This window comes from Podarcis vaucheri (genome assembly GCF_965113315.1).
Source record: "Podarcis vaucheri genome assembly, chromosome: 14".
NCBI lineage: Eukaryota > Metazoa > Chordata > Lepidosauria > Squamata > Lacertidae > Podarcis > Podarcis vaucheri.
The window spans coordinates 34,033,069-34,056,595 of NC_138752.1; the positions used below are offsets into that span (position 1 = coordinate 34,033,069).

General features: G+C 43.0%; 1 protein-coding gene across 35 annotated transcripts in view; it reads right to left on the reverse strand.

Annotated features, from left to right (window-relative positions):
* Window positions 1–23,527, reverse strand: part of RBFOX1 (RNA binding fox-1 homolog 1) — a 1,477,709-nt gene that overhangs the window by 61,644 nt on the left and 1,392,538 nt on the right. For all 35 annotated transcript variants that reach the window (XM_082199142.1, XM_082199117.1, XM_082199122.1 and 32 more), the window contains one exon: window positions 4,482–4,614. In XM_082199142.1, coding sequence (XP_082055268.1) covers window positions 4,482–4,614 — 133 coding nt within the window. The remainder of the gene's footprint in view (window positions 1–4,481; window positions 4,615–23,527) is intronic.

The following is a 23,527-nucleotide window of genomic DNA, read 5'->3' on the forward strand; positions in this document are numbered from 1 at the left end:
CATCTTACATCCTTGGCTGAGAGTGGAGTTTCAAGAAGTATGGCCACCAGTGCAAAAGAAAGCAGTGAAGGGCTGACTGGCCTTCTGCAGAGGCCCTGATTCTTTAGCAGAAGTACATGGTGCATCCACCAAGGAAGACCTTATTTGCACAAACATTGTAAATTTCAGAGCATTTTTTTTTTTTTGGTGGGGGTGTCTTTTGTCTTATGGTGTTTTTTGTTTTGTGCATTTGTTGGTTGGGAATCATGTGTTTTTACATGAGTAGAATGTGTGCTTTTATTTAAAATGCATATCTGGGTTCATTCATTTGTTCATTCCCCCCCCCAAAGTATAGTCTGCCCCCCCACAAGGTCTGAGGGGCAGTGGACCGGCCCCCTGCTGAAAAAGTTTGCTGACTCCTGATTTATACTTTTGTTACATAGCCCTGAAAACTGTTAAGGAATCTTATAAATGAGGAATGGGTGGAACTTCAAACCTGGGGGACCAATTGTGGCCCTCAGGCCTCTCTATCCAGTCCTCAGCCTCCAGGTTATAGCCACTTCCCAGTCACACCGCAGTCCAGCCTGGCTGGAATGTGCCCTTGAATTCTAATGATGCCTCTTGCTTTCCTGGAAAGAGCAGATGGAGAAGGCTGGTTGTGAGTGTGTGGGTGTGGAGAATATAGCTAGGCATAGAAAGGTAACACTTATATTCATTGCTCCATGTACTTTTGCATCTACACACACACACACACACACCCCACTGGCATGTGGACCCTGGAACATTGCCAAGAGGGGAATGGCCTTCAGCTCTTGGGCTTAGGAAGGTTTCTCCATCCATGCTTCAAAGCATTTAAATAAATCAAACAAAAGTCTGATGAGATGGACTTTCAGCTTGAAATGGGGTGAGGGTGGGGAGATACATATGGGAGTTTTTAAAAATGCTGAAATATATGTTTTTATGTTGTCTGCTTTCATGCTGCTCCCCTGTGTTTTATTGTTGATCTTCATATATGTTTAATTCACTTTTATTCTTGCTTGTAAGCTGCTTTGAGAACTCTCAAAGCAGATACCAATACTTAGAAAAATTAGTAACACTGGAACACAGGAAAGTGCCTTCTACTTAAGTCAAACTTTTGCTCCCCGTAGCTCAGTAGGGTCAACACTGACTGGCAGCAGCTCTCCAAGGTTTCAGATAGGAAAGCCTCACCTAGGCTTACCTGGAAATAGAAGAAACTGAGCTTCTGCATCCAAGTAATGTACATGGCCTATAAGCTACATCTCTTCCCCTAAATTTTTGCTATAAGGAAAAGCTGTAGGCATTTGCAGCTCTTTCCCAAGTTCAGCATTGTCTAGATAACTATGATTATTGACTTTCACCTCCCTCTCAGCTTTCCTATAATGCCATGGCCACTCATTCCAATAAGAAGGTTGGGGAGGAAAGAGACCGAAAGATTTTTGAAACTAGGGGCATCATTACAGATGCTTTCTGAAGTATTCTTCTTACCGCATGTGCAACTGACATGCCCAAAACTGTAACTCTACAATTTTGCAAGGGCGTAGTTGCCTTTTGATGCTTTTGAATTATGGTGCTGGAGGAGACTCTTGAGAGTCCCGTGGACTGCAAGAAGATCAAACCTCTCCTTTCTTAAGGAAATCAGCCCTGAGTGCTTACTGGAAGGACAGACTGTGAAGCTGAGGCTCCAGTACTTTGGCCACCTCATGAGAAGAGAAAACTCCCTGGAAAAGACCCTGATGAAGGGAAAGACTGAGGGCACAAGGAGAAGGGGATGACAGAGGACGAGATGGTTGGACAGTGTTCTCGAAGCTACAAGCATGAGTTTGACCAAACTGCGGGAGGCAGTGGAAGACAGGAGGGCCTGGCGTGTTCTGGTCCATGGGGTTACGAACTGTTGGACACGACTAAACTACTAAACAACAACAAGTTGCCTGGAAATCTAGCATAGCTCTGCTTCTATGAGGGCATCCAATCTGCAGATGGAGTGTCTTTAGTGCACTTTGTCCTAAGCACCCATTTCTTAACACAGTCATTCTTAATGCCCGCCCATGTTTAAGCTGCCCCAAACCAGAATTGCAATGCTGACTTTATCACTGTTAACAGAAAAATTGCAACAGGGAGGAAAATATGTGATGGAGTGCGAAGTTCTGAAAACAACATATTGTATATTATGTAATTATATTTTGCAACTGTTTCCAACATTCCATCAAATATTGCTTTCTCAGTATAGTAATCACCCATCTGTTCTCCATTTGCTAAAATGGTTTCCCCATATCTCAAGATGACTATTACGACTTTTTTTTTCTTTGCCAGGAGAAAGTTTTAAGAATTGGTAGTTGGGAAGGTTTAAACTCTCCAAGTCAATTTTTAAAAAAACCTCACACCACGATTCCTTCTGAAGATAAGCAGAAAATATACTGATGGTGCTTAATAAGACCTCATAAATGAGATACAGGAAACCAAATCAAAATTTGTTCTGGATTGTTTTATTTGATGTTTAACTGTGTTGTAAATTGCTTTGATTTTTTTTTTATTAAAAATATAAAGTGCTATAGAAATGAAGAAAATAATAGTAATAGTAATAATAAATAAATAAATAAATAAATAAATAACGCACACACTTTGCATGCAGAAGGTCCCAGGTTCATTCCGCAGCATCTCCAGGTAGACTTGGGAGAGGTCCCTACTTAAAATATTGGATAGCAGCTGCCAGTCACTGTAAACAATATTGATCTAGATGGACCTGTGGTCAGACTCAGTATAAGGCAAGCTTACTATGCTCCTGTATTCCTCCTCTTCCTTGTGACCAGAAGCAGAGCTAGCTGTGCACCCAGGGGTGGGGCTAGCCGCCTGCGGGGGTGGGGCTAGCATCCCAGGGGGGTGGGGTGGCAATGTCACCCCCCTCAGGGATGACACCTGGGGCGCAACACACCCACCGCACCCCCTTCCTCTGCCAGTGCTTATGACAGCTACTTTTGAGTTCAAATCAAACTTCTGTAGGTAGTAGCTTTTCCTGCTTTTGAAAGCTGACTGTGAAGCTTAGAGCACTGACCTTCCAGCTTTAGCTGAACCCAGGAGCAGCTGTCACGAGCTGCAGACAAAATGCAATAATGGGGATGCAGCTGGATGCACCACCTTTGCACTAAATTTCTTCCTTAGGAGCAGAGGATGATGCCTCATCCTGAGTCAGACCAAGGGGCCATGTGCCTCAACAATGTCCCCATTGACTGGCAGTGGCTCTCCTAAGGTTTCAGGCAGGAGATATTCCTAGCCTTATCTGGATATGCTGGGAGTTGAACCTGGGACCTTCTGAATTCAAAGCAGACGCTCTACCACTGAGCTATGACTCTTCCTAGAAGCTGTCTTATACTGAGTCAGATAAGTTACCCATCTAGCTGAGTAGTGACTGACAGTGGCTCTCCAGGGCTTGAGACAGGTACTGCTCCCACCTTTGTAGAGAGATGTCCAGGATTTACCCAAAACGTAGTCATTGCGTCAAGTAGCCATTGATAACTCTATCACCCAAGAATTTGTTTAATTGTATTTTGAAGCCATCCAAATTGTTTTTCCCCTTAACACCAGTAATGAGTGGTGAGGGCTTGTAGATCTACGTAAATAGGTCTCAACATTCTGTCACACACTACTGTGACCAAGAACCAGAACACAGAGTGGGACCAGATAGGTAAAAGTAGCCTCAATTATCAAAGTCACCAAAGTCTGGGAGCAGATCTATTGTCCTCTGATCCACTTAAATGGGAGAAAATTAAATGTGCCTTTTGATGACTCTGCGTAAAATTTGCCTCCTGCATCCCTAACAGTGGGTGTGTCTGCATGTTGGGATATATTGTCCTCTCCCCATGCTCAGATCTTTTGCAGGGTACAAACTCTGCGCGCGCGCACACACACACACACACACACACACACACATTTTGCTGCTAATATCAAAAACACTAATAATAAATCAAAGCCCTTAAGGTTGTGAGTCAACTTTCACTTCGGTGGATTCCACCCCTCCGCCCCGCAAAAAAAAGATTTAAAGTGTTATTCAGCCTTCTCACTAACCAGATGTTTGCAATCATCGAAAAATACATCTCTACCTCTGTGAGTTTTCCCTTTCCTTTCCTTCTCTCGCTCTCTTTTTTTCCCACCAGCGTTCCTTCTCAAGGGGAATTTACATAACAACATGGGACGCGCAAAATGCTTTAAAGCTCCCAACCATGACAGTGCAAATTACTATCATTTGTCAGCCCTGTGCGCAAGGTGCTCCACTTCAGGCAACGGAGATGGGTGGCATGCTGCGTGGTGTGTGTGTGTGTAAAGATGGCATCATCATGCATAGCACTCACAAATGCTCAGTTGCCTCTCTCTCTCTCTCTCTCTCTCTCTCTCTCTCTCTCTCTCACTCTCCTTTTCTGGGGAGGTGGCAATGGAGGGCAGGAGAAGGCAGCACCAATGGCCAAAAGGAGTCCCAAGGGTCTACTTACCCGCCATAAGCCGGGATGGGAGGAGGGGGTGCTGCGGCGCGAAATGTGTTGTAGACGGTGCGGCCTCTGCCTCTGAGATGTGCTCCTCTGTACGCGGCGGCAGCAGTAGCGGCAGGGTATGGGAAACCCGGCACTGGAGGGAAAGGCAAATCAGAAAGGAAGAGAATAAACAGAGAGTTGGAAGGAAACCCGAGGGTCAGGTGGTCCAACACCCTGCAATGCAAGAACATCCATCCTTCAGTTCTGTGTCATCAAAAAAAGAGAAAGAGCCTTAGCTCATTCAGGACTGGAAGGCTATAGTCCAGTGGTTAGAGCATCTGCCTTGCATGCAGAAAGTCCCAGGTTCAATTCTAAGCATCTCCAGATAGAACTAGGAAAGACTCCCTTTCTGAAACCCATGGAAAGCCACTGCCAGTCAGTGTAGAGAACACTGGGTCTGATTCAGTATAAATAAATGAAAGAGTTAAAAATTTGTCCAGTAGAGACAAACTAAGTTCTGAATATAAGCTTTCATGTGTATGCATACTTCTTCAGATACCTACCTTATACCCAGAACAAACTTAGTTGGTCTCTAAGGTGCTACTGGACAATTTTTTTAATTTTTTAATTTATTTCGACTGCGTCAGACCAACACGGCTACCTACCTCAATCTGATTCAGTATAAGGCACATTGCCAGGTTCCTAGATGCACTCGTATATAAATCTTTCACATGACGTAAAAGTCACTTTTGGAAAACTAATGGAATAGAGAACATTTCCATTTTATTTCAGGTGGGGGCATCCAGCTGCAGCCCCCTTAAGCCAGAAAATCAAAAGAATAAAGTGACAAAATTAGGGGCGGCACACCAACGTACAGTTCTTTCCTGCTGTTTTCATGGAGGAATTATGGGAGGACAGCAGCAGGGCTGTGTGGAAAGGGTGAGGAGGTAGCAATATTGTTGGGTGGCATTTGTCCTTGTGCCATACCACACCCACTTGTGCGAAAGAAATTTAGTGTGATATGCTGTTATATCGGTCCAAAAGCCACAATTATACAATGCAACAGGTGCTGCAGTGTGAAAGGAAATTAGAAAATGGGACAGCTTCCCCACATCTGAATGTACCCAAGGTCATAAAGTGGGGGGGGGGACACCTCAGTTATATCAAGTTAGGCTTTTATCTGTTGTAGCAGGAAGTAGCAGGAACTAGGGATAAGGGAGCAATACGCTTCCCCCTTCACATTCTAATTCACACTTCTATAAACTCTGCTCCGACAGAAATACTGGAATCGTATCCTGAAAAATTTGCAGTCCTCTGAATTTATATGCACATGCCACCCCCCATCCCCCCTCAAAGATACAAAAATCATATTAGGGAAATGGCTTTCAGAAAATGTGTATATTAGGAGAAATATGCTCCAAAACACTCATAAGTTTTCATAAGTCCCCCGCTCCCATGCTTTTTATATTGCAAAGTGATTTAAAACTGCTGGACTGAATTTAAAATGGTGTGTGTGTGTGTGTGTGTGTGTGTGTGTGTGTGTGTGTGTGTGTGACAAACTGAGAGAAACCAAAATAAACATTCACCCATCTTTAGCAGAGGTACTGCTGCTCTACATGAGTTAGAACAGGGATGGATAACATGAGGCCCTGCAAAGTGGTGGTTTGTGGCCACTGAAACTGATAGGGCAGAAGGCAGGAAGGCCAACAGTAGGTGGCGCCAGAGCCAACAACCAGGAGAACCCACCAACTCTAGTTTTGTCCCAATCCTCTTCCTTGCTATGTTCTCCAAGGGCAATACTGAGACTAAGGATTTTTAAATGTAGTTTCTTTTCTCATTAATTGGATGAGACTGTTCAGGAAAAATGTGGGAGGAATTTCTAGCACCACACTGGTCTATATAATTGCAGAGTTTGAATAAGCCAATGGAGACTGGGCTTTGCAACAAAGACCTTTTAGCCACATTCACACCAGACATATAAAGCACTATGATTCCACTTTAAACAATCATGGCTTCCCCCAAAATAAATCTGGGAGCTGTAGTTTGTTAAAGGTGATGAGCGCAGTTTCAGAGACCCCTACTCCTGTCCCAGAGCCACAGTTTTAAGAGGTGTTTAACTATCAATCCCTCTTCACAAGGAACTCTGGGAATTGCAGCTCTGTGATGGAATTAGGGGTCCTCTAACAACTCTCAGCGCCCTTAACAAACTACTTCCCATAATTCTTTTGAAGAAATCCTGACTGTTTAAAATGGCATCATCATGCTTTAAACGTATGGTATGAATGTGGCCATTGAGTATTTCACAAAAGAAGAGTTTACCACTGTGCTCACACCTGAACTGCAAACAAACGTCAATTCATCCCAAGTGAGATTAATAAATAACTAATTTTATTCCCATTCATTTTCTTATTAAATGAGATAAAAATTGTGTGGAAGGCTATTAGATGGCATATTTCAACACACATAAGTTTGGCGGGGGAGCCCGAAATGCAGAATGAAGGCTGTTTATCTCTCAACACCAGAAATTCCCCTAGATGAGATGTGTATTATAAACTGTGTATTTAAGTTTTGAAGCTCAGGGATAGATGACAAAGTCGCAGATGCAAAACCCAACAGGGGGGCAGATTTCCCCATCAAAGCCATAAAAACATACAGCCCTTTTAATGGCCAATTATTCCTTGCATCCCAGCTCTAATTTGGATTTGCATGAGAGCGCCATATGCCAAAAGAAAGGTGCGCCATCAAAATGGATGAATGAATCTCTCTTCTCATTACTCTGCCTCTCTTCTCCCCATGCATCAGCCCCTGTGACAACTTCCCATCATGAGTCTTGTGATACTTCCTTCAGGAAAGCATGTGACTTAAGTTTGCAATGGAAGGGTGGGGAACCTATGGGTTTGATGAAGGAGAAATCCCATTTTCTTTGCTTTTTAGTGAGAAACCACCTAATTTGCATTTCTAGAGTCAATAAGGTAACCAAAACACAACTAGCTTTTGAAATCTGCCTTTCTCTGAATTTTGTGAACTAGTTTTCCAACCAATGTAAGCATACATTTTCTTCATTAGAAAAAGTTGCGTACAGATTAGATTATATTTGGAAAAAATTGCTTGCCAAAGTGTTTATGTTGGTAAAAATGATGGGTGTGCATATGGAGAAATTTGCATTAAAATGCTGAAAAAATGCTATAAGGTTTTTTAATAATAATAATAATAATAATAATAATAATAATAATAATAATAATTGCTGCTATGAATAGAGAATGGAATTTAGGGTTTTAAAAATGAGAAACCAAAATTGACAGATTTGTCCAACTCTGTTTCAAGAAGTGAAAATCCGGACATGGCAGTTGTTGACAAAACTGCAAAAAACAACAACAACACACCAAACATTTTTGGGCTATTTTTAAGGAAAAGAGGCAAAAACAATACTGCCGGTGTGGGATGACCTATGTCTGGATTTTTCTGGGCATTTTGCTGATTTCCGCCCAGACACTGCTTCCGAATGCAGTATTCTAGGTATGTCCAGGAAATTCCGGACATATGGCAACCCTATCTAACTCTAACTGTGGCACCCAGATGTTACAATCAGAACTAAATATATCAAGAACTAAATAAATCAACACCAGAGTGCAGAGGTGTCTTTTCAGCATATGATAAGCTGTACAATGAAGATTCCGTATGCACTTTTGTGGGGAGGAAAGTCCACAACTTAGGGGATCCAGAGAAAATGTCCTCTCCTAGGACCCCCCCTCCCCCAACCTCTGAGGGCAGTGGAACTACCAAGAGTACAATAGGGTCCTCTCTGTTGATCTTAATACCTGAGAAGGGCTCTAGGGAAGGATACGGTCTTTCAGATATTTGGGGCCTAAGTCATTTGGGCCCCAGATAGCATCCAAGTTCCCATGTATCCATGTAAACTACATTTTCCATAGTTCTAATCATTTGTGGGTGCTGCATGCGATTGTGGCAGTATCTAGAGCAGCCTTTCTCAACCTTGTATGCCCAGATGCTGTTGGACTACAACCCCCATCATCCCTAGTTAGCAGGACCAGTGGTCAGGGATGATGGGAGTTGTAGTCCACCACACGCTGCCGCCCTGCCACCCAGGAAAAACCTGAGACTCCACCATAGCAGGCCCATGCACTGCAAAACCCCTCTCTTGTTCTTCCTGACCCACCCACTGCAAATGCAAAATCCCTCTCATACTCCTCCTCCAAGCCCCACCCAATGCTCTACCCACATCCTGTGATAACTCTCATTCTCGGCTCTCCTCTTCATGGGCCCACATAAACTCCCACTCAGACTCTTGCTCTCCTCCTCCCACTGGAACCACCCTCTTCCTGAACAGTTTTGAGGAGGAGAAGGATGAGCTCAAATACAGTCATACCTCGTGTTGCATCAGCTTCATGTTGCGTCTTTTCACGTTACGTTCCGCGGCAACCCGGAAGTACTGGAACGGGGTACTTCCAGGTTTCACCACTCGCACAGGTGCAGAAACGCTAAATCGTGCTTCGCGCATGCGCAGAAGCACCAAATTGCGCTGCGCGCCTGCGCAGACACAGCGCTTCGAGTCGTGGGCATTTCAATTTACGGATGGGCCTCTGGAACAGATCCCATCCATAACATGAGGTACCCCTGTACATGAAAAAAGGCATCCCGTTTGAAGTCCAAACAGGACAGGGACACTTTTCTCCCCTCCCCACAAAAGGATGATCACATTTGTCTAGGGACAGGTGGCAACCCTAGGGTAGGGAAGTGGTTTCCACTGAATTTGACAAACATATGGGCAGCATTCAGCAAAATATAGGCCCTTCAAATTATTTTTTGCTTGGTGTGTGTGTGTTCGTGTTCTACACTTCCTTTAATGGACTATGCACAAATGCAGCATATTGCTTCCCTCATCAAGTGATGGATATTCACACACAAAACAGTGATCGCTGATCAATTGCAGACAAATTAAATGAAGTACTTGCATGCAGGAACCAATCCCAATCTTTCACAGATCCTGTATATGTGTGTGGATTTCCTGCTGTCTTAATTGAGTAGAAGCATGCTTTCTTCTATTTCCCTTTTCCATGTTTTTCAGGATTACTGAAACAGTCATTAATTTGCCATTGTTCTAAACTCCACATCGATATTAAACAGGGTTGTTTAACGAATTTTGGACAAACACTTTCTTACAGGCCATTCTCATTTGAAATTCATTGAAAAGAAAAACACACGCACTCACGCACACACACAAACACACAAAATCTCTAATTAATGTACAAGTTTAATCACCATTCCCCACACGGAAGAGTAATTTTTCACTGTTCATTTGCTTGGTGTAATCTCCGAACTGACATAACAGAAAAGCAATAGCCTATAAATCTGTTCCCATTTGTTCCTTTAATATTCATATTGCATTGAACTACAGCTGCTTGTTGCTGAAGTCTATTACAACATGCAAAAGTGTCGATAAAATATTATGAAAGACAAGATGTATTTGCTGTGTGGTGGCGTCTGCCATTTATTTTTCAAAGGGATGATAAATGGCTTGCGAATTGTCCCTTTGCTTGCTGCTGACGGGGTGATGATTAGTGATTAATTACCTTGCCCCAAATTGACAGGGCACAAGGAAATTGACACAGCCCTGATTAATTAACTTTTTCTCTTTCTTTTTTTAAAGGGAAGATGGTTACAAAAAATAATAATGCACAAAACCAATTGAATGGTAGCATGAATTATGGAAAGGCAAAGTTGAAAGTCAAAGGCATTATTAGCCCCAGTGTTCTGGGGCTGGGAGCATTTTCGTGGATAAGGTTTGCTTCAAGCTAAAATGGAATGTGTGAAATAGTCCACAGATCACCAGGGACCTTCTTAATTCAGACACTGAGTAGACTAGATATATAAAAAAAATCATTTATGCAAAGGCAGGGGACATTTTTTCACCCAAATGTGGCATTCCCTTGTGGGCAGCCTTCTGATTCCCCAGTGGCAGGGCTGGGCAGGGCCAGATACAAAAGTCAACAGAGCAATGGGTGTATTGTTCACCTTCTTTACAGTAGGCTAGTTTCTACACATATTCACACCTTGCTTTATATCCTCCATCCAAGACATTATCAGAACTCAAAGATACATTACAGCCAGACAAAAAAGGAAAACAGGGTGTGAAACAGGATCAGTGTGGTGCATGGTCTGGGAAGAGTCCTGAGGGCCAATCAGAGAGGCCTGGGGGGCATATTCATACTCTGAGACTGAGGCTCCTCAACCTTTATACAGTGGTGCCTCGCAAGACGAAATTAATCCGTTCCGCGAGTCTCTTCGTCTAGCGGTTTTTTCGTCTTTAGAAGCAACACTATTAGCGGCTTAGCGGATTAGCGCTATTAGCGGTTTAGCGGCTATTAAAGGCTTAGCGGCTATTAAAGGCTTAGCGGATTAGCGGCTAAAAGGCTTAGAAAAAGGGGGGGAGCGGAAAAAAATCGGAACACTTGTAAGACGTTTTCGTCTTGCAAAGCAAGCCCATAGGGAAAATCGTCTTGCGAAGCAGCTCAAAAACGGAAAACCCTTTCGTCTAGCGGGTTTTCCATCTTGCGAGGCATTCGTCTTGCGGGGCACCACTGTATAGTAAAGTCATGCCTTGGGTTACAGATGCTTCAGGTTGCATTTTTTCAGGTTACGGACTGCCGAAACCCGGAAGTACCGGAACAGGTTACTTCTGGGTTTCGGAGGTTGCGCATGCGCAGAAGCACCAAATCACAACCAGCGCGTGTGCAGACACGCTGCTGCGGGTTGCGAATGCTGCAGTTTGTGAACGTGCATCCCTCACGGATCATGTTTGCAACCCGAGTGTCCACTGTACATCTATGAAGCAGCGTTGCATCCTTTGCTTTTTGGCCATAATCCTAGGCACGACCCTGTCAAAAGTTGCAACCCTCTGGCAGGAGGCTACGATATATATATACACCCAATGCCTAAGCCAAAATCCACCTATATCTGGAATCAAAAAAGTTCTGGCTGTTTCTAAGCCAGATCGTTGTCTGCATAAGTTCATTCATTACACCTTAGCTATAGCCACTGCACAGAGAGGGTAGTGCTGCAAATGGGATCATAACTATGTACGGCATCTTAAGCTTTTAGGACAAAATGAATGATATAAATGTAATAATAAATAAAACCCTAAAGAAAGTAGCTTTTGATGGAAGATGAACTGCAGCAGAACAGAATCTGTGCTGCATGTGATAAATACAAGGCAGAACAGAAAATGATGCCTTCTCACATCACGATTGATCACTGAGCTATTTTTTTACCAGGAAAGAAGGACAAAAAGAACTCAACAGTATGGGTTCTGCTCAGAATTCACAAAGAGAATTTTGCAAATCGTCACTGGGGTCCGTGGGGCAGCATGACTAGCTGTTTATGCCCCATCTCTCTTGGCTCCCCCACCCCCAGCCTCAGACAAGCTTATCAGAATGCTTAAGCTTGGGCCACAGAACTATAATTTTCTGCTCTTAGTTAATTTTCAGAGTGGCCGTAATAATATCACAGAATTGCAAAATGCTGAGCAAAATACAGTCGGGCCCATCTGGATACAGACAAGCTAAGGGAACATCATCCCATTCTGGCTCGGCATGAATGCTAGGTAGTCAAGTGTGAAATCTCTAGCAAATTAAAAAAGAAGAAAAAAGAAAAAGAAACAGCAGATGACAAAAGGAGGAGGTTAGAAACTGTGTGAGATAGCTCATTGCTTCTTTGTTCAAAGGCAGAAGAAATCTATTTAAATTAAAAAGAACATGTCTCTCTTCTGCAAGGGACTTTAAGTGCGTGTGTTTTTAGTTGTTAATACAGCTGTGTAAGAAGAACACATTGCTTGATTTGCATTTATGTGCCATAGGACTTGAGGCATGGTGGTAATAGATTAGAAACCCTAATTGTGGGATGGTAACTGCGCTTGCAGAGTCCCTGGGCTGTTGGTAGGGCTGAACATCAGTGTAGGGGCTGGTATGGAACTGACCCTTCAGTGTGGCAGCACCCATTGATATCAAGCAGGTGCCTTTACTATACTGTTTCTGGAACCTGCTAAATACTTTTTATGTTTAGGCATCCCTGGTCAAAATCTTGACATTCTCCCAAAATGCTACATTCAGATAGAGAGCACAATGGATCTTGAACCCTTGCATTTATCAGTTAGCTGTTAATAGATTGAACCCTCTGGGATTTACACATTTTCCTCAGCACATGGGCACGTGTTATAGAATAGGAATGACAGAATATAGTATGGCGCTATATAAAGCACGTAATTGGAATTTAGAAATTAGATGAACTGCAAATATTAATAAGTTAGCATTAGACATTATACATCTAGAGCACATTTACAGCACATTCACGCCAAAAATAATACTGGGAGCTGCAGTTTACCTCTCACAGAGCTATAATTACCAGCACCCTAATGAACTATAGTTTCCAAAATTCCTGGAGAGTGTTTTAAATGTACAGGGTGCATGCAGCCTTAATATGTATGTGTGTTTATGAGGGGGGAGGGGGACAGAGAGAGAGAGGAAGAAGAAGAAGAAGAAGAAGAAGAAGAAGAAGAAGAAGAAGAAGAAGAAGAAGAAGAATAATTTCTAAAACTGCACACCACCCTTCTGCCCCATTATGCAAGTTTCGGTTCATCTTCTGAATAACTTGTCTCGTAAGGCCCAGAACTATTTTCAATCTAACCAACCTCCCTTTTCAAATTATAGATAACATTTATCCAAAGAGACGACATCACCAATATTTCTGCTTGCAAATGTTGCATTTCATTCACTTTTCACACAGTTAAACATCTGGAGATAGGTATAAAAAATGGGAAAGTGTTTGCTGTACAGAACTCAATGTCCAAATATGTTCTCCCTCATTGGCTCAGCCTAAAGCTATCTTACAGTGTGTAAGAGTGTCTTACCCCCTCCCGCCTCTACATTATTCCCCAAGTATGAACAAATTATATTTTTCTTCAAGTCATAAAGAAATGCTATGAATTAATTTTAATTTTGCTATAGAAACATATGCCAGGTTCTACACTTAGACGGGAAAAACCATCTGCACAGATACAAGCTAGGGGACCAGGGCATAGCGCTGTTTGCCGGTGCCCGGGATGGGTGAGCACATGCATGCCACAGGTGGGTGTGGAGCAAGCCTTTCCAGCCCCTGCCTCCGCCGTTGCCGGGCAGGCACTCATGTATCAGGCAGAAACAGGGCACAGAGTGCTCTGCACTCTCTGCTCCCTAGCCACCCTTGGGTGGGTGTTTGCATGCTGGGCAGAGGTGGGCATGGAGGGCATGCAACAGGGATCTCTGGGGGGGTGCTTGGTTCGTGCCCCCCTGATTGTAAAGCCCCCCCCAAAAGCTATGCCACTGTAGGGGACAACTGACTTGCCACTAATACATGTGAAAAGGATCCAGGGGTCTTAGTAGACCAAAAACTTAACATGAGTCAACAGTGTGATGCAGCAGCAAGAAACGCGAATGCTATTCTATGCTACATCAACAAGTATAGTGTCCAGATCCAAGGAAGTAATAGTATTGCTCTATTCTGTCTCGCTCAGACCACACGTGGAGTACTGAGTTCAGTTCTGGGTGCCACAATCTGTGAAGGATATTGACAAGCTGGAATGTGTGCAGAGGATGGCAACTAAGATGATCAAAGCTCTGGAACTAGCCATTACCCAGCAGTTGTAGCCTGTCATGGCAGGCCCTCAGCTCCACAGAGCAAAAGGCCTCCCCATTGTGTAGCTGACAGTTGGGGAATTCCCTTGGACGCTGCAAAGAATGGCAGGATAGTCTGCCATGCCCTCAACTGCAAATTGGCCAATCAGATGGCCAGAGGGCCCCACTCTAAAGGCCGGCTGCACCCAAGTTAGGGACCACAGTTGGCTGAAGAACAACCCACCCTCCTGCCCTTTACGTGATTATTTTGTATGCTAACCTTTTTCTTCCTTGCACTCAGTAATTGACCGTCCTATGGTTCATTAATGGTTGCCGTATTCAGAACCGGGAAGAAATTGGCCCTGTTTGGAGGTTTTGCCTCCCTCATAGCAAACAGTCACAACTTTAGGCAGATAAGGCAATGGGTGGATTACATAAGGCATTATATAAATTACATAATATTGCCACAGAAAACAGAGAAACAAATAATGTAGTTGTGGGCAGAAGACGAACTGCAATGTAAAGGAAATAGTGCTGCAGGCGGCAAATACAGGGAAGAATGCAAAATGATGCCTTCTTACATTGATAACCCTTGAATGGATTTGAAACATCCGGTCCTCGCTATTTTAGATATTTGTATCTCTGTATTTGTAGCTGTTGCATATTGTTTTGCTATAGTCTACACATCATATCTTTCTATTTTTGTTCTAACTTGTAAGCCACCTTGTTTTGATAAATAAATCTCTCTCTCTCTCTCTTTCTTCCTCATTTAACAATATTACACATCAGAAGGTGGTGCTCTCCTTCACATGGAGTTTTTGGAACAGATGTTGGATGGCCACCAGTCAGGAATTATTTAGCTGTGGTTCCTGCAATTCAGGGGGTTGGACTAGATGACCCTTGGTATCCCTTCTTACTCTCTAATTCTATGATTCTAGTTCTCTGTATAGCTGTTATAGAGAACAAACAGTCAAGAAGCAAAACAAGAACTCACCATCAAAAGCAGAATGGCAAGAGAAAATTCCCAACCCTACCTAGATACAGCTAAGTCCACTAAACTATTCATATAGCTCTCCCTTCTTTTTTGTTCAAAGAAGCACTATTGAGACCTTTGGTAGTTCAGATAATCAACCACTCTTCTCTAAATCCCAAAGGCTTTCAAATAACTTGACTGGAGCAAATGGCAATTTTGAGGAGTATCATTGGTGTCAGGCTTACAAGACTGTTCAGAAGAAGAAGAAGTTGGCATTTCAGATACAGCTTGTGAATTTTGTGATTGTACATTCTCAGTGATAGATGGAAAGTAGATGCCACGTTCAGACTCAACAGAATATGACCAGGGTGTTTCATTTCTCTTCCTCGTCTTTCACAGGTGCTGGAGTTTGCCATGTGGTTTTCCCCTCCCCATCATTTCCAATATAAACTCTGTCCCCTGACTCTAAGTGGGATAGTTCTATCACAGAATTGCACCAGTTATTGAAGTGTTCATAACTTCTATTAGTTTAGTCATTTGTAGAGGCCACCATTCCCAGGTCAGCTCACTTTGGAATGAAACTCTCCTCTGCTGTTCAAATGGGGATTCTGATTTGTCTTCGCAGTAGCAGTTCTGCTGGTCTATCAGTAATGTTTATCTGTAGCTTAAAAGAGCAATATATGAGCCATTCCATCTTCAGATATTATTTTGGGAAGAATAAAATTTGCTGGATATTAGTGTGGGGTTGCAATAATATGGTAAAAGTTGAAAGAAGTCTGGAATGACTGGAATGCTATAAACTGGGACGCACTGTCGGCAGCAAGTTCACCTGGAATGCCAAAACTAAGAAAGCTTTGCCCCCCGGTTGTGCAACAGCACTGTAGCAGGTAATGTTGGGTAAGGGAAGTATATCAATATATCATGAACAGTAACCCACAACAACCAAACTACCCACAACAGTTGACACAGGCCAGATGCTACTTCCCTGCCCCCGCCCCATAAGGCTTCAGTGATTAAAGGATCCTTCTGTTGTGGTAATAATCTCTTCTAGATTTGTCAATGGCTAATATTTTGTTCTTTGTGCCATTTCCGATTCCAGAGTACCATATTATCTGCTTGACTCACTAATGGCCTTTGATTATTTCCTCCTAGACTATGAACCAGCAATATAACCTTTCATCGTTGACTCTTCCAATTCATTCATCTGTCCGTGGTCAACAAAGTGCTTTCTAGTTATCTCTGGTCCGTTGATGAGATTTAGGCCATCCATATCAGATGCAAAGAAAGACTTCTGGAATCTCTGGACCTCCACAAGTAGATTGGATGAAATTAGTGTGTGGTTTTTTATGCTTTTAGAGAAGTGTGCACAGAACAAATATTTCCTGTCCTAGCTTGGCTTGAGAAACTTAGGGGAGGCTGGGTTGAGAGAGTTGCACTTACTGGTGAAACATCATCATGTCCAGAGCAGAGTCAAGTCCAATAGACACACTGAGGTAGGATATTCCATTTCACAACCAGCAAAGCACAGTGTGACAGGGCTCTGGACTATATCAGGGTCTGGCATGTATTGCTTTTCAGAAACCCATGCTGGATTTTAGTAATCACAGCATCCTTTTTGAAGTGCTTACAGACAGAGCATATGATTATTTGTTCTAGAACCTGTCCTTGATAAGAGTCCTGTAGCAAATGGGTTCCACTTGACAGTTGTAGAAGTGCTCCACCTAGTTCCAATCCATAGTTGCTTTCATCAGCACTTAACCATTGTTGGCATCACAAAATTGTAGGACCGAATATCCCTTTTCCTCTGAAAAGGAAGCTTACTGATTTTCATGTGTGCATGCACACACAATGCCAGAACATGGTGGATTTCAATGATAAATGCAGTGGTTGTGCTCTGTTGAGATGATTTTCAAATATTGATCTTGATCATTCACCATTCCCCCAAAAGTGTCTCAGCTCTGTAATGCTAGAGGTATTTTTAGCTCTTTGGTGGCATTTACTTTTTCTTGGCATGACTTTTTATGCTGTACAATAACAACTCTGCCTTGGTAAAAAAAATTACATTTCCTGTAGTTTGTTGAGTCTGAATTCATGGATCCAATTGAAGACTTATGACCATCCATTTATTATGGCCTTCCTTTGTTGTACCACCATGTATTAAGGTGTCTTCCATGAAGTTAATGGCACTTTTTATGTCTCTAAGGAATGCTGTCAAATTCAGTTGAAAAATCTCAGACGCACTTGCGATCTTGAATGACAACCACCGGAAACAGAATCTTTGAAAGTATGTGATGAATGAAATGTAGACAATTTAGCACTCAGGTTTGTCAAAGGCATTTGCCAACAATCATATGATACATACAATCTGGAAAGTATTTTGGCTCCTATTACTTTGAGGAAAAGGTCCTCTTCCATGGGAAGTATTTTTCATCATTCACTAAGCTTTCATTTAAAAAGTTGAGGGCAACTAGCATGGCCAATAATCTTGGATGATGGGAGTTGCAATCCGACAACATCTGGCGGGTCACAGATTCCCCACCCCCGAATGGGGAACCATGCTTGGTGTTTGTACACTGCATTATTTGGCATTAGATATTAACCATGTTCACATAGTTACCTTTTAATAGACAAATGGGTGGTATCCAACTAAGTTCTACTCAGAGTAAATTTACTGAAATTAATGGGCCTAAATTAGTCATGCTAAATTAACCACAATGGGCCTATTCTGAGCACGATTTAGTTGGCTATTTGTGGGTTAAACCACAGAGCCTAGGGCTTCCTATCAGAAGGTCGTCGGTTTGAATCCCCATGATGGGGTGAGCTCCCGTTGCTCGGTCCCTGCTCTTGCCAACCTAGCAGTTCAAAAGCACGTCAAAGTGCAAGTAGATAAATAGGTACTGCTCCGTCGGGAAGGTAAATGGTGTTTCCATGCACTGCTCTGGTTCACCAGAAGCGGCTTAGTCATGCTGGCCACATGACCCGGAAGCTGTACGCCAGCTCTCTCGGCCAGTAAAGCGAGATAAGCGCTGCAACCCCAGAGTCTGCCACGACTGGACCTAATGGTCAGGGGTCCCTTTACCTTTACCTTTAACCCACAAGTCTCCAAACTCTCTTATGCTATATATTGTATTGTTTTCAGTAGTTTAATTCATAGCTGTGCTATGAATTAAGAGACTGTCCAGCTTATAAATTCTTATCCTACACCCAGTGAACACAAAGTGTATTCAAGACAGTGAAGATCCTGGGGTGCATAAGGTGATCTTCTGCAGGTCAGAGGAGTTCTGGAATCATGGCTAGGTCACTTCTGAAATGGCTATGACAGTAGCTCCTGGATGTCGTTTGAAATCAATGATCCTTTCCCCCTTCCCCTTTGTGTGTCTTGTTCTAGGTCTTCAGGACAGAACTGTCTTTCTTCTTTGAACAGTGCCCATGAAAAAATAAAACATAAATTTAGGGCCGGGTCCTCAAAAGGTGGCTCCCAACACATAAAAACACAATGTATAATTGTTAAATAGAAAATCTACAAAATCACAAGAAATCAGCACTGGCTGTAGTAAGAACAGATTTCAGCACATGATTAATCATCCCAATTAAATCAGTGGGGGTTGTTTAACTGTGAGCTGCCTCATTGTACATCCTGCCGCCATGGTTTTGTGTAACTGTGGCAACTTCTCCCCCCACCCTGTGAGCACATCGACAACATGACTAGCACCAGTTATCACATGTGTCACCTCTCCTGAAAGCCAAAGATGATTGTATGGGTCCACCTGAAGTGAAAACCAGCTTACAAACAGTGATAGGCAAATCTGTCATTTTCAGGTTCTCACAGACTTTTATTCTTCCAAACTTAAATTCAATTCACCACATTTCTGCATATATTTGATTTTTTTTTTTAAAAAAAAAGTCAGCATGAAAATCCACATGCATTTCTCACTGGGAGAGCCAATGGTGGAGACCAGGAGTGAAATCTTTACTTGGCCATGTGAAATTCACTGGGCCATGTTGGACCAGTCACTGCATCTCAGCCTAACCAACTTCACAGGGCTGGGGAAAACCACATATGCCACCTCAAGCTCCTTGGCAAAAAATATGGGATATAAAGATGTACATTTTTTGTATACAAAAATGCAGTGCTTTTTTTTCTTTAAAAATGTTTTGGGGGTACTCTCATTTTCCTACTCATTTTGAAATACTGCCCCTCAGTGAAGCCAAACTTAGATTCACAAAATGTTTAGGGGTATGCATACCCCTGTGTACCCCCCAGAAAAAAAGACTGCACAAATGTATACCTAGTATGTGCATTTTGTTCTACAAGCTGTCTTCCCTAACAGAATCTATTTTTTGTACACAGTTTCCACTAATATGCACATTTTTGCACATATTCTTTGGTTGAAGAACCGCATTCAGGGAAGGCCAGGTTCCAAAAGATAGCTGTGTTTTGTGGATTTCTTAAGGAAATGCAAATCTGTTAAGTTCTCATTAAAATGAAACGAATTTCCCCTCCCACCTTTACCTATAAGCTGAATTGTGCTCAAAGTTCCTGTGTAAATTAGTAGCGGCTAAGAAAGAAATTTTAATAAATCACTGTGATAAATGCACAGTGCAGGAAAACTAAAATGTGCGCGCACACACAGGCAGAATATTTTTTGATTTAATAAACTGATTTATTACTTTAGATTTAGAGGCCTATCAACTAGATGAATAACTGGGTGCAGTCCCCCCCCCATATGGAAGAGCAGGATTTAAGGTAGTCAGAGCCTCTTTCACAATCTACTTAAGAAGACGTCACATTCGAAACCTTTCCCTGTCAGTGGTATCACAGGCTCCTGGGGACTCTTGTGAAGCGACTGCCTCCCCACCTTTCACAACTATCTCATCTTTGCCTTGTTGCTTTCAGTCTAAAATCCCAGAGCAACATGGTTTATTGTTTTAATATCTCTCTGGCACAAGGCAGAAGTATCCCACAGTGGCTACTTATCTGTCATATGTATTTTTGTGAAAGAAATATCAAGACAAGCCTGCTGTTTGGAGGAATACCAGAAGACTGTCGGGCGGTAGCTGGGTTACATTTTCCAAAAGGTACAGAACAGTGCAAGTCAAGGGAGAGGTGGGGGAGAGAGAAAAAGCAGCTTCTGAAGAAATGCTCAGTATATGCTACTGAGGGATGTCTGGCAACCCCTAAGCGCTTTTCCTGGCTTTATGAAACTGCTTTTCTATTCTGCTTGTATCCCTCTACAGTGGTACCTCTGGATGTGAACGGGATCTATTCCAGAGCCCTGTTGGCATCCAGAAGCGAATGCAACCTGCGTCTGCACGTGCACGGGTCGCAATACGCCGCTTCTGCACATATGCGTTACGTCATTTTGACCATCTGCACATGAGCAAGCAGCGAAACCCCGAAGTAACGCACTCCGTTACTTCTGGGTCACCACAGCACTCAACCCAAAAATACTTATCCCAAGGTATGACTGCAATGTACAGTCATACCTTGGATCTCGAACGGCTTAGTTGCCGAACGCTTCGGCTCCCAAACGATCAAAAACTGGAAGTGAGTTTCTGGTTTTTGAATGGTTTTTTTTTTTGGAAGCTGAACGTCTGGTGGGGATTCCGTGGCTTCCTGTAGCCAATCAGAAGCCCGCTTTGGTTTCCGAATGTTTTGGAAGTCGAATGGACTTCCGGAACGGATTCTGTTCAGCTTCTAAGGTATGACTGTAGTGATGGGGAACATGCAAATCTGCCTCCAGTTCTTACTATCTCGCCCTTGGAGTTCTCACCAGGACCCAGACCCTTCTTGCACCCTCTGTGAGGGATTTTGCCCAGCAGGAATTCCTTCAGCTCTTGCTGGTCTCAGTTGAGAATAGAGAGTGATGTGTGATTGTCTACTGCACAATGGTAAACACCACACTTGCTGCTCAACCCAAACAGCTTGCCGTTTGTTCTGCTTTGGAGCTAAAGAGCAGCTTTTCTAGGGGGAAGGTGGTGGGAGGCAAAACTGCTTGGACCTGTGCCTAGAAAGCATGAGACAAGTGGAAAACCACCCAAACCCATGCTTTATAGGCAGAAGTGTGGATGAGCCCATAGTTTAAAGTGCCTTGCAACCCATAGAGATTTTTAACCTGGCAAGGTCCTCGAAATTTACATCCAGTTTCACTTAGGATGTACTTTGGAAATAATTTCAAGGTGAGGTAAAGGTAAAGGACCCCCAGATGGCCAAGTCCAGTCAAAGTGGGGTGTGGCGCTTATCTTGCTTTTCAGGCCAAGAGAGCCAGTGTTTGTCCACAGACACCTTTCTGGGTCATGTGGCCAGAATGACTAAATCTGGTGCATGGAGGACCATGACAGAAGCCAGAGTGCATGGAAACATAGTTTACCTTCCTGCAGTAGTGGTATCTGTTTATCAACATAAACATCAGTCTGTCTCTTCACCCCAGAGTCCTAGGTGTGCTTCACTGTACAGGCTTCCCAATCAGTCAGTCGGTCAATCAATCAATCAATCAATCAATCAATTAACTGAACACTCAGAAGGAACAGATTAATGCACACACTCCTAACTCTCTCCTTTGAAAAGAACAGGTGAGCTAGGCCTGTGAAACACATGCGGGTTTCTGGATAGGGCTATCTGCCCTCTGGAGCTTCTGTACCTGAACTAAAATTACTGGATCAGGGCCCATGAACTTTAAGAGTGAGAAAGACATTAGAGCTTTAATTATCAGATGTCTCACTCTGTTTATTTTAATGCCAAACAGCAAACAGCGCCAACGTCCGACGACGGGACACATCAAATGAGTTTGTGTGGACTGAATGGAAGGGCTGGCATTGGCAGTAGAGCAGAGTGAATATTGCTAATTAAAACAGCTGAAATGGAATAGCATTTTTGGACACAATGGGCTGTAAACTGACTTTCTATTAATTGAGCTCAGTGTAATGACATATCGGAATGAATAGCTAGTGATCTGGAAATTCATTTAGACCATTAGTTTAATTACAGAAACTGATGGAAGTTTTCTCAGACAATTATGGAAAGAACTGGAGCACCGTGAGATAGGATTTAGAAGATTTTGCATCTTCTCCATCTACCCTTCCCCACTTTTTAGAATATTGAATTGTGCCGCAGGAAACAACAGTAATAGGCCTGAGTAACATATTCTTGTGTGGAAGCCTTTACTCTATCAACTAGGGGACAGATGTATGACTCTGTCAATTTCAGTTTTTATTAGTTTCTCAATTTTCCAAATTTAAATTTAGTGAAGACTGGTCTATTACGGCAAATGGGGTATTGCCCCACCAATCACAGTCTGTTCTTAGCCAGCCCCAGCTGGCTGCCTTCTTCCTTATGACCAGTGCAGGGGAGTGTGACCCTGTCTGTCAGTTTACTCTTCTTCAGTCTCAGTGTTGCCCTTTGTATAACTTAGAAAGGAAGAGGATGGCCCTGTTTGTCACTGGTTCTGGCGCCCCCTACTTTTGGGCTCCCTGCTCTCCACCCCATTAGTTCTCTTGTTCACAAGCCACCACTGCTTAAATCCAATATGCTGCATTTCTTCACCAGTTTGTGAATTTTGTGTACAAAAATAGTCCTCTTGAAAATCCGATAGAATTTTAGAGAGCATTTCCCCTAATACACCCATTTCGCAAGGACATTTCCCTACAATAAAGCTATTTTTTAAAATTAGTATATGCATTTTTATGGGCACTTTCCCCGAACAAACATTTCTGCGCACTCGATTTCTTCGGAGAACTGAAATTCAGAGAAAAGCAAATTCTTTACAGCCACCCAGCAATGTTAGATAGAAGTCCAGGTAATTAGCTTGGCTACCGTGGCTCATACTTATGGTGTGTGGTTTTTTAAAATGTCTTGAAGGGCAGCCACAATAGTTCATGACTGTCCTGATCCTAGCTGGGGGGGGCAGTGCAGCCCTACTCAGAACCATCAACACACCATTCCCAGAGTCAGACAAGCCACACACCAAAAGCACCTCTTTCTTGTCAGGAATGATGTTATTGATACAGTCCATTACCAATCTCAGACACTAGTTTAGCATCATCATCTAAATTAGATGAAAAGGGGGGGGGCGTGTCATCACTGTACTGATCACATTGCACCAAAATCCCAGATCTGGCAATTGCCACCAAGCATCTTGTTCCTAGTGGGATGCAGCTGGCTGCGCTTTCTGGAGTGGCCTGGGAATGACGCTACATTACATCATTCCAGAAACATGGGGGGCATTGGAGAGAGCCATATATTGCAGTGAGAAATGCAAGTCCCTAGCTTGAAAGTTTTTTCACCCCCCAAAAGAGAAATGGGGTGATAGCATCCTCAAAAAACTGAGGGAAGTGGTAGCCCCCAACCACCCCCCTACTCTGAAGATGTTGGAGAAATTATTGCCCCCCTCTCGTGATCTTGAAGCGGACTTCATTTTGATTAGAGCAAT